General features: G+C 43.2%; 1 protein-coding gene across 3 annotated transcripts in view; it reads left to right on the forward strand.

The window, feature by feature from the left end:
* The window catches only part of zfhx4 (zinc finger homeobox 4), an 84,974-nt gene that overhangs the window by 63,385 nt on the left and 4,668 nt on the right, over nucleotides 1-16,921 (forward strand). For 2 of the 3 annotated variants that reach the window (XM_061713653.1, XM_061713652.1), the window contains exons 7-12: nucleotides 3,026-3,112; nucleotides 3,375-3,473; nucleotides 9,392-9,525; nucleotides 10,556-10,756; nucleotides 11,072-11,192; nucleotides 11,301-16,685. In XM_061713653.1, coding sequence (XP_061569637.1) covers nucleotides 3,026-3,112; nucleotides 3,375-3,473; nucleotides 9,392-9,525; nucleotides 10,556-10,756; nucleotides 11,072-11,192; nucleotides 11,301-16,685 — 6,027 coding nt within the window. The remainder of the gene's footprint in view (nucleotides 1-3,025; nucleotides 3,113-3,374; nucleotides 3,474-9,391; nucleotides 9,526-10,555; nucleotides 10,757-11,071; nucleotides 11,193-11,300; nucleotides 16,686-16,921) is intronic. The other variant, XM_061713654.1, reaches the window with a different exon arrangement.

Below are 16,921 nucleotides of genomic sequence, written 5' to 3' on the forward strand. Positions count from 1 at the left end.
AGGAAGGTGACTGTGAAAGTTTTGCTCTGGGTGTCCTCTGGTTGTGATTAAGTTGATGGTTAAGAGTCCCTCCAGCAGAACCCTGTGTCTCTTTCACACACACAAACACACACACACACACACACTTGTACATGACATCTCTCATGCAAACACACGCTGTGTGTCACTGTCTCGCTCAGTTGATCAATGGTACACATCCACTCAAAGTGAAACATGCGTACATGCACGGTGTAGCATGCGCTCGCATACACACAAGTGCGATGTGTAACCATCAGGGTCAGTCAGAGGGCAGACGCTGAGCTGATGTATGGAGAGCGCGAGTCTGGGAATGTCCTCCGTGTGGCAACACTGCACACACACACACACACACACACACACACACACACACACACACACACACTCCACAGATGTAACTGAGTATGAGGAGAAAGGAGTGAAAAAAATCCTGATGAGGCCCAGATGATCACCCCTCCTTTTCTTTCTTTTTATCTTTCTTCACCCACTCTTCACCCTTCATTTTCCCTCTAGCTACAGGTAGGCTGCCCCCTAGAGGTTACTCAGAATGATGTTTTACTATTGTTGTGATCTCGCACTCGCCGCACTTTCAAACACTTTTACTGATCGATATTATGAAAAAAACTTTATGACACCTCTTAAATGGACCAGCTAGACAGTTTTGATCAGATAGCAGTCTGATAGGATCTGATCTCTGATTATATCTGGGCAGCAAAACTGAGCCACAAACTCCCCAAACCACAATTCACAGGGTCCGAAAGATTTAATGGAAAAATCAGACAGTTCGTGACTGATCAGAGCAGTTTCAGCAGCATGAAGAGGACCTACTTAATATTAGGTCTGTAGATACAGTGTAATAGTGTGTCTTATAAAAGCGAATGATGAGCCACAGTATGTTATTATAGTGATGGGTATGGGTCTCTGTAAAGCGTCTAGAGACAACTCTGTTGTATTAGACGCTATATAAATAAAATTGAATTGAATTGAATTGAATTGATGACGTTTTCTGATCAAAATTATGTAAATATAAATAAATAAGTATGTATATGTATATGTATATGTATATGTATATATATACTTTTATACATATATATATATTTACAGTATATGGAATCAGCAAGAACTCCCTTTTTCGTGTATTTCTATTTTCACCCTGCTTCCTCTCCTCCTTTTGTCACGCTTCTGTGAAACATGCTGTTCGATTTTGAACCATTTGCTTTTCCCTGGCTTGGAACAAAAGTCAAGTATAGAGAAAAGATAAACCAGCGATGAAGGACTTACAAGCCCTCCACACACACAGACTCACTCACACACACACACACATGCGGCATTCCTATTTCTGTTCTCACTACGTAGGTGAGGTGAATTAAAATACGAAGATGGACGCTGCAGAACCAGCAGTGAAAATTGCAATTCCTGCAGCCCGGGCTCTCTCCACTGACAGGAGATTTTTCATCTCCGTTGTCACCGATGTATTAATAAAACATCAGGAGCATAGTGCAGTCCCAGTCTCCTTCACACACAAACGCGCACACACACACACACGCTCGTATGCACGCACAGCTTGTGTATACACTTGTGCAAAAAACACACCCATGTACACATATAAAAAAAGAACAATACCCACAAATGCAACATACACCAAAACACAACAGCAGTTTTGGGCCAGAATCACATGCTAGAATCTGCCATGAAAATTTCATGCTGTGTATAATGTCCACTTAATGTGTTGCTGCTTAGAGCAATGGCGCCAGTGCTTAGTCTGCACGCCTGTCTGTGTGTATATGTATGTGTTCGCACCATGTGGCATGTGAAAGGGTTAATCATATCATGTTTCTATGGGGGGGGGGGGACTTCTGAGACCTGTTTTGCACATCATACAATGGCCAGAGTGATTGTATGCAAATGCAGACTGACCTCAGTGCACCCTTTGGCTTATTTCTGTGAATATGACTCTGTGTGTGTGTGTGTGTGTGTGTGTGTGTGTGTGTGTGTGTGTGTGTGTGTGTGTGTGTGTGTGTGTGTGTGTGTGTGTGTGTGTGTGTGTGTGTGTGTGTGTGTGGGTGTGTGTGGGTGTGTGTGTATGTGTGGTAAAATATGGTTATTAAGGCTGTGCGGGATTGATGAGCACAGCTCTTTCCGACACACACCTGCACGTAGACACATACCAGTTTCATTCTCTGCTGGGTTTATAAAGTGGGAGGCCTCCCACATCCCCACTTCCACACCAAATATATGTGTGTGTATATATATATATATATATATATATATATATATATATATATACATTTATATATACTTATATATATTTATTAGTGTGTGCGTGTGAGGGGGGGTTGTGTGTATTCACATGCATGTCTGGTTATCTGGCCTCTCTCAGACTGCTCAAAATTCATTACAAAGTGACATCAGCCCAGCCGGAGACAAATGATGGCTGGATGAAAGTGAGCGCTGGGGCTCGGCTAGGATTAGTGTTAGCTTGTGCTGGCGACACATATACACACATACACATGCATACACAGACACATACACACACTTTAATCCACTGGCAGAACACTGCAGATACACAGAATTATCAAACAAGGGGCTGAACTCTCAGAGATGGGCTGGCTAATCTGCTAATAGTGCAGCGCTGCACGTGTGTGTTGGTTTGTGCATGTGTGTGTGTGTTTGCACAATTCTTTCTTTTTTTGTTTTTGTTTTTACTGAACTACACAGAAAAACATTGATGTATTATCTGTGTACAGTAAAGAGCATGAACACAATATTTTTGTCATTTATCTTCCTATTTTTTTTATTCATTTAAGTGTTTCTGTTGTGTTATTTTATATGGGTTAATGTATAAGTTAAAGAATACTTTCCATGGACAAGAAGCATTGTTATTTCATGACTGAATAATTCTCTTTTTGAAACCAGCCTTCAGAAGAAAGGCAGCTGTTGTAAATGAAATCATTCGCCTGTAGAATAACATGTTTTTTTTTTGTTTTTTTCATTTTTTTTTGTCACACAGTATCCCTCCTTTCAAGCCATGGTCGATTTATGTTTCACCCACTACAGATGGCGAAGCATGTGCTCAGTACACCAGCTATATTCGCTGGTGAGATATACTGCCCGCTAGAGTAAATTTGACCCTTGTGTTGGAGAAAAAAAGGGCATTTATTGGGATTAAGGGTGCATGTACTAGTAGTTATGTATCCAAAAATGACTCTAATGTGGTATAGCAATATCAATGGATATATTTTCACTGTGTGTTAAGTCTAACACCGTGAAATATTCCCTGATCCGCAGAGATGAAGTACTGACATTTGAGAGCATCATGGGTAATGAAGTCTTTTTGTGTGCTTTTTGTGTATTCTCAGAAGAGACTGCTGAGGACAGCGAGAAACCTCCCCGCTCCTCCTCCAGGTCTGCGCTCAACCTGGCCGACCGAGACCTGACTGACAGCAGGAGAACCGACCGTGAGTCCGCACTCACACATACGCAACGCTGTAAAAGTGCACATGGCAACACACAATAACACACATAAACCAAAAGCCATCTTTTTTCCCAAGTTATCATTCATCTGTGTTTCTCCCGTAGATAAGATTCAAACGTGTGTGTATGTGTGACATGTGAATGCTGCTTACTAGCCTCCATGTGACCTGCTTTAATCGTTTCCATCTGACAGAAAGAGAAAAAGAGAGAGATGAAGAGAGTGAAATAAGGAAAGAGAAAAATAGAGGGAAAGAGAGAGGGATAAGTTGAGTGTTGTGGATATTACCAGGCAATGTCCAGGCCCCAGATTATTTTTTAATCAAATCAGTTTGCGTGCTTGTAATTTATAAGCGCCTTGCATTAATCTTTTCTCGTTCTTGTGCCCTCTCCGATGACATATTAATTTTTCATAAGCGCAGGATTAGATGGGGGGGGGGTTGTGTACATGTTTTTCTAATATTGCTCTGCATCCCTGCAACCCTTAAATTAGTTTTTTTTTCTTCACCACCCTCCCTGCATTATTCGTGTTCTCCCATTTTTTCCTGATTCAATCCATCCCCTAATTGTTGTATAATCTGTGGCACCATCACAGGCATTACCTTGGAAAAAAAAGGCATTAGATAAAAAAGGTGAAAGGAAGGAAAAAAACTTTTCATTCAATTGTACAAATGACAACATTTTCAGCAAGAGAGGTAAGACTGTATAAAAGGCTGCTTGGTGTTTTTATTATTTGGGCTGAGGTATAATGCCTCCGCTGTGCTGCTGTGGTTGGGATAGCCCCGGCTTTGTTAGATTTGATTTGCCCAAATAAGAATTCATATGGTCTTCTTATGTATGAGATGGAAATCCATGGCTAGGAATGAATATTGCATGGGGTCTCTACCCACCCTCCACACCGTCTATCCATCTGAAGCTCCCTCCCCACCTCCTCTTCATAGCATGCCATACCTAGCTCCATAATGTGACGCTCAATGAGGCAGAAGGAGAGCTGAGTGAGGCTGGGGCCTATTAGTTTAGCCAGTCATCTATCTTTCAGCTCTATCTCCCTGACAGGTCCATCTGACGGACTGGCGGGGAACCACCATCCATGCATTTACGGCAGCATATTACCACCAGCATCATTTAACACCACCGCACACATGCAAAAAGGCAAAGCCACAGAATGTCCAGGGCCCTCGTACCTTAAAGCATGCTCTTGTACGGGATGAAATCTAGTTTACAAGTAGGGATATTTGCCTTTTTTACATTCTTTGGGAATAGTAGGGATCTTTTCCCCTGGCGTCACTTGCCTAAAAGTCCAAATATGACAGCACTAGTGGGAAGTTTGGTTGAAGATGGTTTCAAAAGTGAGATCCCAAAAAAATGCAAAAAGAAAAGAAAGATTCTGGCGTGTCAGCATTTTTGTATGCGGGTACTTTACATTTGCACCCTTCTTTTTAAAGCAGGCATCTTCTCCATCAGTCCTGCATCCTTGACAAGCTTGAAATGTTGGGATCTTTGTGTGTGTGTGCGCGCGTGTGTCCATATGGAGATCTCTAGGGAAGGGATTACAGTGCGACCAAGTGAGCAATGCGCTTGTGCACTTCATCTCAAAGACCAAGATTCCTTGAACAAAGACGGCCAGCAAAATACTGTAGAGTGAGGAAGGGATAGATGGAGAGAATGGGAGAGTTGGAGCGGGGGAGGGGGGACAGACAGAAAGATCTGTTTTCCTTGCTTCATTTACATTGTCTTTTTTAATCTGATGTCACTTTAGATTAATTATAATCCATGTTACATTTTTCATGCAAATGTCCTTGATGTGGATTACTTCCAGATAGCTTTGTGTTGTGTGTGTAGATGGCACATGTCGCCGCCATAGCTCAGGGGCCCACTTCTTATAAATAACCAACTAAACAAAGGCCCCAGCATAGAAATGAGCCTGTCAGGCTGCCTAAGGAAATTAGAGATCTCTACCTGCTTCAAATTAGCAAAGAAATTACTCATCGTTCCCGCAGTCAAATGTTATGTATTAATTTCGGGTACAATTTTGAATTGTGAAGATAAGGGCAAACAGAATGCAATTGCATGTAAACAAAATCCGGTTCTTAATATTCCATATTAGCTCATTCATATTCAGTGTGTTTGCAGTGTTTTATATGTGCATGCATCTTGAAAGTTTGCCCAACTTGAGAGCAGTGATGTGCTTCTTTTCCATCTCTCTAAAATGAGGGTAAAATATATTAAAGTTATTAGCATGTTTAATTACAAGCCTGCAGCAGTTCCTTTGTGCATCACTGTTTTCTGTGTAATGACAGCTTGTTGAATGTCTCAGACGATTTGTCAAATGTGACAAAGCTATGCTCACAGTTGTCTCTCATTAGAGCACAAGGTGGAGACGGAGGGGTAAAGAAGGCTGGCCATTAAAAAAATGCAAAGTATAGGAGGCAGCTGAAGTATATTAGCCTTTCTTTTTTTCTTCGTCTTTCTCCATCTGACCATGTCTCTTCCTCGCGCGGTTTTACACTCTCCTGCTCTATCTCTTTGTGTACTTCCCTCTGGTTAGATGTGGGCCTGCTGAGTGCTTCAGTGGGAGTTTTAGGTTCAGAGTGTGTTGCTGTAATGTTATCAGGTGACCGGAGGTCAGCCTAATGCGTAACCCCAGAGCAGTAGGCCAGTAAATCACGGTGGTCGGTCCTCCCTGGCCTGCTTTGGCCAGCTCTCCTTCCCAGATTTACTGCTCCGTAACACTAGCCAGTCTGCCAGGGCTCAGGAAAGCTAAATTGAATACTAAATCCAAGCCACCCAGCCCCCTCCCATCTATGTTTGTGGCCCTTTTTTCTGTTTTCATGACGGGATGAAAAAAAAAAAAAAACGAAACAATAGTGAGATTGTTTTTATTCATTTATTTATTTGAAGATAAAAGAAAAAAAGATTGGAACATGTACAGATTAATTGCTGTGAAACCTTTCTGCAAGACTTCATAACTGAATGATGTTGATTTTATACAAAGGCATAGTTACAGGGATGTGGTTATTAAATGACAGTCTTGTTTGCATAGAAGCTGATTATATAAGTTTAGTTTGCACAAAATCTGACCCTTTCTAACACAAAAGGGCATATTCTAAAATAGCGTTCTGGTATTGTCTCCCCTGCTTTTTGGAGATCCATTTAAGAAGAAATACACTGAGGCTTTTCTTTGTGCTTCTCGATCCATTTTGATTTTTTTTTGTTCTTCACTCTGTATTTTCAACACATTTCAGTTTTTTCTTCCACTGCTCTGTGCTGCTTTCCCGTTACATAGCCACGTGCATCTATACAAGTGTGCGTATACGAGGCTCCATAAACACCATTGACAGTTGCAAATAAAGATGGGTGGTGTGTGTACCACTCTCTGCCCCTGCGATGCAAAAGGGTTTGAGTGTCATAAATCACCTTTTGATTTATCTAATCAAGCAAGGTCCTGCTCTGTGCAGACATTTGTCATTGGTGGCATTGGGCGGGGGGGGGGGTCCCGTTTCAGGTTTAGTCACCTCCTCCACTTTCTTGGGTGAGACGATGCAGGAAAGGTGGGGGCAGCAGGGTAGATAGAGGAGGTGGAGGGGGAGTACCGTTGTTTAGTCTAGACTTCAGACTGAAGGAAAAATGTGAGGAGAGTCCCGTGCTCCTGCAGATTGCCAAGAATTATTTTGGCTAGCCGTGAACTTTGGGAGGCAAAAATATGAAGCTGGTTAAAAGCAGTAAGAAGGGTTCATCAATTCCCTCTCTATAATTAACAAGCAGTGCCAGCCATTGTATTGGTTTGTTTTAAAGGTGATTATGTACTTGAAAGACCCAGTACTACAGTGTTGGCCTCAAAACAACTTTAATATTCACAGTTAAGGCATGCCATTCAAAGCTTTTAAGTGGTTCTAGATAAAGCTGCTCTCTACATTCAGGGTTAACCAACTGTTTTTCTTCATTTGTGTTTTATAAGTGTTGACGAAAGCACTAGGTCAAAGACAAATCTAAACCAGAAGGACAGATCTTTGCGTTGCACATGCAGACACTCACTCTCTCTCTCTCTCTCTCTCACACACACACACACACACACACGCACACACAAAGTACACAAACATTTACATTGAGCATGACAGTAATCAGTGGTGATGTGTGGGCCCTTTCCCCTGCCGCATTGTAAATGTGTTTGCAGGCTCTTGTCCGGCAATCACCTCATCTCCTTTCTCAGGGATGTAATTTAGTTGCAAATTGACTGAAAGATTGAGGCAAAAATTGAAAGTTGAAATTAGAAATGGTTATAATAAATATGGGAGGCGGGATGCGAGCTATGGAAAGGTCAGGTGATGTGACGGGTGCTTCCAGCTTGGACAAATCTGACCAATGGAGTGTCAGAGGCCTGACACAAGACGCATATATAGACACATTTATGCACAGAGACACATACGTACACACACATACAAGCCCTTTAGGGGCCATCACAAGCAGTGGAAGATGAGATTACCTCGCTCTTCTGAGCTGCAGAGCAATTCTCGGATGTTCTTGGAAATTCACATTGTGCCCTTGTGTTTTTTTTTTTTTTTTTGCTCCCCCATCTCTCGCTCTCTCTCTCTCTTTCTTTCTTTCTTTCCCCCCTTCCTCCCTCTTCTTGTCACTTTCCTTGACAGGCCAATATTTCAGACTCCAGATATAGGGGATTACAAATAAAATAAGTGGAACGCCTACTTAATGCAACAGAATTAAAATGCATGAACGGGCCAGAGCAATTGATATGCGCCCAATACAAACATGAGCCACAGAATAATATGAAATAAAAAATGTTGTTTTTTTTTTTCCAACCCCCCTCTCCATGTATCACTGCTTTGATTTCCCTTTTTTTCCATTTGTGCATCTGGCGTGAAGCGTTGATTCGCAAGAGTGAGGCTCACATATTGCCTTGAGTGACCAGATGAGGGAGGGGACATGAAAAAGGGGGTGATGGCTTTGGGAGAGAGGGAGGAAGAGAGTAAGGAAGAGGGAGGGAGAGTTGCTTTTTGCTGTGTCTTTGTGCTGTGCAGAGTGGGTAAATTGCAGTGGCAGAGTACAGCAGGTCCTGCACGGCTTGTATCTTCGGATGAGGCTAATGAAAGATTTATCAGTAGCTGCAGCATTTACTAAATACAACCAGAGGCGGATCTCTCCACACTGAGCCCTGCTGTTAACGTCTCACACACACGCTTACACGTACACATACAAATAGGCAGACACGAGGAGTGCTAGTACTGTACCACCAGCCGTGACCAAAGCCCCGAAAATTTAGCATCTTATACAGACACAAGAGTTGTTAAAGCAGCTGGAGAAATGTATATGAACTAATGAAGTGTATAATATTACCATAACATTTAATGTATGTCGTGCTGTGATAATGAGCCGCCTGAGTTTTTCCCATTTTACATGTCCTCAGGGCAGATCCACATCAGTGTATGTGAATTATCCACTTCATACTTGTTTTCATGCTAAAATCTTGGTGTCAAATCTTTTTTTTTTTTTAAATCATCACCTATGCCCCATTGAACATTAGTTTATTAGACTTGTTTATGTTGCTCACATCATTGTTTGTATATCAGTAACAATTTGATCAATTTCTGAGTCAATTTCAACCTTGTAATTGCACAGATTCAGTTTGTTCACTCAAATTAAGGTATATTTTGTACGTTGGTTTAATATTCCCTCATACAGGACATGTAACTCGTGGTATCCTGTTCTCAGTAGGTGGTTCTGATCCAGTTCACATTCTAAAAGGAAAAGTTTAAAAGTCATATCACCACATTGCAGTTTAAGCCTAGAAAATTACTTTAACACAGACAAATAACTGGTGGATTCAAATACTTATTGATTATTTGATGAAAAATATTAACTTTCATGTTTCATTTGCTTTGTTCCTCAGGAGTGAATGCCATATCCAAAGAGGTTACCAGCCTGAATGCAGTGGTTAAACATTCCCTCCTGCCAGATCGACAAATTGAAAGTCCACCCAAAAGGCCAAAGTCTGCTGAGGGCAAGACTTCAGCTAATGACCAGGTAAAGGCTTGTAGAAAATCAAAAGGAAACCAGCAGCTGTTCCCTAGCAACTTGAAAACGGTCCGCTCTAGCTGCTCCTCTAAGTGTTAGTTGTGGGAACAGATTTGCGGTGAACTTATAATTGTTTTCACCTTGTCAAATAAAGTCTGTTATGGATCTATTTGAGATTGAACTCTAGCTTAACACAATAAACACTTTGTAGAAGTTGTCATCAAATGTACAGAACGCTAACAACTAATGAAGCAGATTCAAAATCACTAATGAAATCTAACCTTTCCTGTCATTGTGGAAAGAGCTAATGGGAAGATGCTTAACTGTAAGAAGCAGAAATGCATAGCCAAGCATTTACCAGTTTCTGGCGCCAGTTTGCATTCAAAGGGTTAAATGCATCCTACCATTCCCTCCCTGACAGAGCTTTTCAGCATCAAGCACAATAGGCCATCCTTTGTGTTCTTAAGTGGAATACCAGTACAAGCCTTAGGCCGCCCACTCTGCTTCTCTTCCTCCGTTTGCATCTCTTTAAATTATATGTGTTTTTAAATTAGATTATGAAGTATTAGCTCGTCTGGTTCTGGGACCTGTAAGGAGGGAGGACTTAGTCATTTCAGAAATGGATTCTATTAAAACAGGTGGTAGGGAGGCGACTCTGCTCAGAGTACTCCCTGTAATGAGGGCAAGACATAGCTTTGGAGAGTACACACCTTTGTCATCTGTAATCTACTGATTAGAAATTCTGGCCAATCATGTTTTGCTCTAATAAAATTTCATGAGTTAAGAGACTTAAGTGAATTACATGAAACAGGGTTTATCCACATTTTTGTGTGTTGAGTTTGGCTTTGGGGTTGGTTGGGAGAGGTGAGTGTGTTCGGATAGGATGCCTGTGACATATTAAAAGAAATACTTTGAAATCTTTGAAGAGCTGGACTAAGTTTTAGATCATAATGGTGCGTCATACATTAGTCTAGCTTTGAAAGAGTCATAACTGACCAGTGATGATTAATAATAATGAATATACTGTTTTTCTTTCCAGGTTCAACAATGTCCATATTGCAACTATAGCAGTAAAGACGCCAACCGTATGCAGCTCCACGTGATGTCCCAGCATTCCATGCAGCCAGTGATCCGCTGTCCACTATGCCAGGATGTCCTAAGCAACAAGATTCACTTGCAGCTGCATCTGACACACCTTCACAGTGTGGCTCCTGACTGTGTGGAAAAGCTCATTCTGACCGTATGTATAAGTTATCATGTCTGTTTATGATGTGTGCTACTAAAATTTGCTTTTTACAAATTGGCTTATTGTTTTAAAAGTAAATGCATTTGTCAGACAAGAAGCATGACTTTTGATGTAGCCTTTTGCTTGAAATGTTTAGTTGCCCCCCGATCTTGTGTGTAGTTTATGGCGAGCCCCTTGGCAAGAGGAGAACATTTCATGTTATAAACAAGCCTTATTACTCAACATTTACTGTTTCTTAGATGATTTTATTTTCATGAGTCATTTATTTTAAATGAATATACTAATAAAGACATTTTTTGGTCTTAATAGGTTGTTGGACCTGATACGACGACACCCAACAATGTAATGCATCCCCAGACTGAACAAGAGAAAAGTCTGTCTTTTATGGATTCTTCTACTTCTCTGTCTGATGGGTCAGGCAAGTCTCAAGGTGAAAATACTGCAGCACTTGAATTATTATATTGACTTATTTATGCGATAAAATAAGAATGAAATGTGCTGTGCATATTACTTCAAATTGGTATTTTTTTTATTGTAGGAAGTATCTCAAAGGATGAACGGACCAATCCAGAAAAGAACGAATTAGAGCTGCAAGCTGAGGAACTCAAGCCCCCAAAGGAGGCCTCAGAAGCCCCAGACTGGAAGAGAACGACTGCGTTAGGACATGATAGCAAATCTCCTGATAACCTACAAGACCATCTCAGTGAGCTCCAAAGACTCCAGCAACAACAGCAGCAGCTCTCCGTATCTGATCGTCATGTCTACAAATATCGTTGCAACCACTGCAGCCTGGCCTTCAAGACGATGCAGAAGCTTCAGATACATTCTCAGTACCATGCCATCAGAGCAGCCACTATGTGCAGTCTTTGCCAGCGTAGCTTCAGGACATTCCTGGCCCTCAGGAAGCATCTGGAAAATGGACACCCAGAGCTTAGCGAGGCTGAGGTGCAGCAGCTCATAGGGAATCTGCCACTAAATGGCGATATCACTGAAAGTGAAGCCAGGGCCTTGGAGGAAGCTCATGCTTTTGAACATGACTTGGACAAAGATGATGAAATGGACCAGGAAGAGAAGCCCAGTCCAACAGGAAGTGACAGTAGCTCCGTGCTTGATGACATGGGGGCAGAGCCAAAGCGGACCCTACCATTTAGAAAAGGGCCCAACTTCACAATGGAGAAATTCTTGGACCCCTCTCGACCTTATAAATGCACAGTATGCAAGGAGTCCTTCACCCAGAAGAACATCCTACTGGTTCACTATAATTCAGTTTCCCACCTGCATAAATTGAAGAAGGTCCTTCAAGAGGCATCAAGCCCAGTACCACAAGAGACGGCTAACAGCATTGACAACAAACCATTCAAATGCAATGTCTGCAATGTTGCCTACAGCCAAAGCTCGACACTTGAAATTCACATGAGGTCAGTACTCCACCAGACCAAAGCCAGGACGGCCAAAGCTGATATGAGCAGCACCTGTAACTCTGGCAGCAGTGTTCCAGCACCTGCAAAAAGTCCCAGTCCAAGTGCACCAGTTAATGCTAGCACCTCAGACACTGCTAGAAGTGGCACACCCTCTTCTAACAAAGAAAACACTGTGGAACCCAAAGAACAAAGCAACAGCAACAACACAAAGCAAACAGCAACTACTGACCATGTTTCAGCACAGGCAAACAGCCATCAGTCAATGCAGTCTGCCCAACTGCAGCTGCAACTTCAGCATGAACTCCAACAACAAGCTGCCTTCTTTCAGCCCCAGTTCCTCAATCCAGCTTTCTTCCCTCATTTTCCCATGACCCCAGAGGCACTGCTGCAGTTTCAGCAGCCACAATTCCTTTTCCCCTTTTACATACCAGGAGCAGAGTTCAACCTAAATCCAGAACTTGCTCTTCACTCCGCAGCAGCTTTTGGAATGCCTGGCCTTACAGGATCGTTCCTAGAAGACCTGAAGCAGCAGATGCAACAACAACACCAGTTACAGCAGGCACAGGCCCAGCAGCAACAACAGCAGCAGCAGCAGCAGCAGCAGCAGCAGCAGGCATCTCAGACGCAAATGCACCAACAGAAAAACCACCAACTGCAGAACCCCAAACCTAAAATGGAGTCTAATGCTGTGTCAGAAATACAGATGTCAAGAGAGGCAGAAGACCACCTAGAAAAACAAGAAAACAGAGCAAAGATGGAAAATGCAGGAGATGCAATAAGTGATGGAGGGAAGGACAACAGAGACCCCAAAAAGTCAACATTTTCAGAACCATTAATTCCCCCTCCACGTATTGTGTCGGGAGCAAGAGGCAATGCAGCCAAAGCTTTATTAGAGAACTTTGGTTTTGAGCTGGTCATCCAGTACAATGAAAACAGACAAAGAAACCAAAAGAAAAACAGAGATGGAGTTGAACAAGTGGAAATGAATACTGATAAGCTCGAGTGTGGGATGTGTGGAAAGCTTTTCTCTAATATGCTGATTCTTAAAAGCCACCAGGAACATGTGCACAGTCAGTTTTTCCCATATGTGGAGCTTGAAAAGTTTGCACAGCAGTACAGAGAGGCGTACGACAAACTGTATCCAATAAATCCCGCTTCACCTGAGACTCCCCCGCCTCCGCCACCACCGCCTCCTCCACCTCCTCCCACAGCCCCAGCTCCAGTGACAACACCCCAGCCCTCTTCCTCATCAGTCTCAAAGCCACAAACACCAGTACCATCACCAGTTCCTGTTTCCCATCAAACTGCGCACCAGCCCTCTCACCAGACACAGACACCGCAGCCACCACCCCCTCCTCCACCACCTTCTGCCCCACCTGCTCCATCCCAAGTGCAGCTTCCTGTTCCCTTAGATCTGCCCCTTTTCCCACCTCTAATGATGCAGTCTGTCCAGCACCCAGGCCTTCCCCCTCAACTGGCCCTTCAGCTGCCCACTATGGACTCTCTCTCCTCAGACCTTACACAGCTTTGTCAGCAGCAGTTGGGACTAGATCCAAACTTCCTCCGCCAGTCTCAGTTTAAGCGGCCACGCACCCGTATCACTGATGAACAGCTCAAGATTCTCCGTGCAAACTTTGATATTAATAATTCCCCCAATGAAGAGCAAATTCAGGAGATGTCAGAAAAGTCTGGCCTGCCCCAGAAAGTCATAAAACACTGGTTCCGTAACACCCTCTTCAAAGAAAGGCAGCGGAGTAAAGACTCTCCCTACAATTTTAACATTCCTCCTATTACAACGTTGGAAGATATTCGAATGGAGCCGCAGATCAGTGCACATGAGTACTATAGAACTGACGCAACCATCAACAAGAGGTCCTCCAGAACCAGATTTACTGATTACCAGTTGAGGGTACTTCAAGATTTCTTTGACACTAATGCTTATCCAAAGGATGATGAGATTGAGCAGCTCTCCACTGTACTCAACTTACCAACTCGAGTCATCGTGGTGTGGTTCCAGAATGCCCGTCAGAAAGCCCGTAAGACCTATGAGAACCAGGCAGATTGTAAGGACAGTGAGAAAAAAGAGCTAACCAATGAGCGATACATCAGAACCAGTAACATGCAGTATCAGTGTAAAAAGTGCAACATTGTGTTCCCACGTATCTTTGACCTGATCACTCACCAGAAAAAGCTGTGTTACAAGGATGAAGATGAGGAGGGTATTGATGAAATCCCCTGTGAGGAATACCTAGATAATCCTGAGCAAAGCAAAATGACCCATTATTCTTTAGAGCCACACAAACAATTCCAGCCGGGAACTGCCAACAGTTCTGGCTCAAGTTCCCCTGTGATGGCCTCTCCTCATATGACCATGGGGAAATCTTCCCCGAAACCAGACATTGCCCCTGAAACTGAGGTAAAACAAACTGAGACTGCACCCTCACCAGTGATTAAGTCCCTACCAGAACCCAGACCATCTAAGGCTTGCACACCTCAGCCACCTCCTCAGAAAGCTCCTCAGCAACAATTGTCAAGACCCCATTCCCAACCTCAAGCAGCTGCAGTGCCCTCAAGCCCACTTTCCCTCGCTCTTTCCTCACTCACGAACAGTCTGCCCCACCAGCTGCTTCAGTACCAATGTGACCAGTGTAAGATTGCATTCCCCACTGTGGAACTATGGCAGGAGCACCAGCACATGCATTTTTTGGCTGCCCAGAACCAATTTCTTCACTCTCAGTTCCTTGAAAGACCCATAGATATGCCATATATGATATTTGACCCCAACAACCCGCTAATGGCAAACCAGTTGTTATCTGGAGGGTTGTCCCAAATTCCCTCTCAGGGTAGTTCCAGTATGGCCTCCACTGTGGGCTCTGGGGCAATGAAAAGAAAACTGGATGACAAGGAAGAAAATCCTAATGATAAAGATGGTGGAAACAGTAGTGAAGAGCAACACAGAGATAAACGTTTGAGAACCACCATAACACCGGAACAGTTAGAGATTTTGTATGACAAATATCTACTTGACTCAAACCCAACAAGGAAGATGCTGGATCACATTGCACGAGAAGTTGGCTTGAAAAAGAGAGTTGTTCAAGTTTGGTTCCAAAACACTCGTGCAAGAGAAAGAAAGGGGCAGTTTCGGGCTATAGGGCCCTCCCAGTCCCACAAGAAATGCCCCTTTTGTAGAGCACTGTTCAAGGCAAAATCTGCTCTAGACAGCCACATACGATCAAGACATTGGCATGAGGCCAAGCAAGCAGGCTTTAGCTTACCTCCAAGCCCCATGATGAATCAAGACCATGAGAGAGGGGAAAGCCCAAATAAGTATAGCTTCTTTGACCACCCACAGCTGCCTACTAAGACTGAGCCAAATGAGTATGAGCTGCCTGCTGCATCCTCAACTCCAGTCAGACCAACTGAGTCGCAGGTAAAAAACTTCTTAAGCCCTTCATCCTTAAAAGCTGAAAACTGTGATGAAACTGAAGGGCCTAATTATAATTCAGCCGAAGCGTCATCCTATGATCTCAGTAAGATGGACTTCGATGAGACGTCGTCAATTAACACAGCCATTAGTGATGCTACAACCGGAGATGAGTGTAATAACAATGAGGTTGAGAGCCTGACCGCCAATGGAGGGGACAAAATGGGTGACAGCAAAAGTGGCCATGTTCCAAATTCTGATAGTGGCAGTGAAAGGTTCCAATTCAGCATGGTGAGCCCTGCTCTCAGCTTTTCTGGAAATGACTCTTACTACGGCTCCAGAGATGATGACATGGATGAATTCAATGACATAAGTGAATCATCAAGCCTAACTGATCCCAGTTCCCCTAGTCCTTTTGGGGCAGGCAATCCCTTCAATAAATCTGGGAAAGGCAGCAATGCCGGGGATCGACCAGGCCACAAACGATTCAGGACCCAGATGAGCAATCTTCAACTGAAAGTACTTAAAGCCTGTTTTAGTGACTATCGCACTCCTACAATGCAAGAGTGTGAGATGCTGGGCAATGAGATTGGACTTCCCAAGCGTGTTGTCCAGGTGTGGTTCCAGAATGCTCGTGCTAAAGAAAAGAAATTCAAGATCAACATTGGAAAGCCATTCATGATCAGCCAAGGTTCACCAGAGGGACCCAGACCTGAGTGTACACTGTGTGGTGTAAAGTATACTGCCCGGATGTCTGTCAGAGACCACATCTTCTCCAGGCAGCACATCGCCAAAGTGCAAGAGACCCTGGGAAACCAGGTGGATAGAGAAAAGGACTACCTAGCACCAACCACTGTCCGTCAGCTGATGGCCCAGCAAGAACTGGACCGGATGAAGAAAGCTGGTGAGGGACTCAGCCTGCCTGGCCAGCAGCAACAGACTTCAGTGGATAACAATAATGCACTTCATGGCCTTAGCCTACCCTCAGGCTACCCAGGGTTATCTGGCCTTCCACCAGTTCTACTTCCTGGGGTTAACGGGCCATCATCACTTCCTGTTTTTCCACCCAACACACCTGGTGAGTTAGTATGACAAACAATGAAAAAAATGAATAAATGAACTGACTAGAAGCTTTATAAACTGAGCTTTATCATGCACTATTTTATTCTATTATACTACTGGTTATTCTGTACCACAGTGGTGTTTGTCAGAAGTCTTATTTTTTACTATTTTAAAATCAAGAATGGTGGAAGTAAGTGCATGCATATTGTCAGCATCAAAGTTGAACTGCTAATTGCAATTATGTAGATTTCT

This window comes from Cololabis saira, chromosome 22, assembly GCF_033807715.1.
Source record: "Cololabis saira isolate AMF1-May2022 chromosome 22, fColSai1.1, whole genome shotgun sequence".
Taxonomy (NCBI): Eukaryota; Metazoa; Chordata; class Actinopteri; order Beloniformes; family Belonidae; genus Cololabis; species Cololabis saira.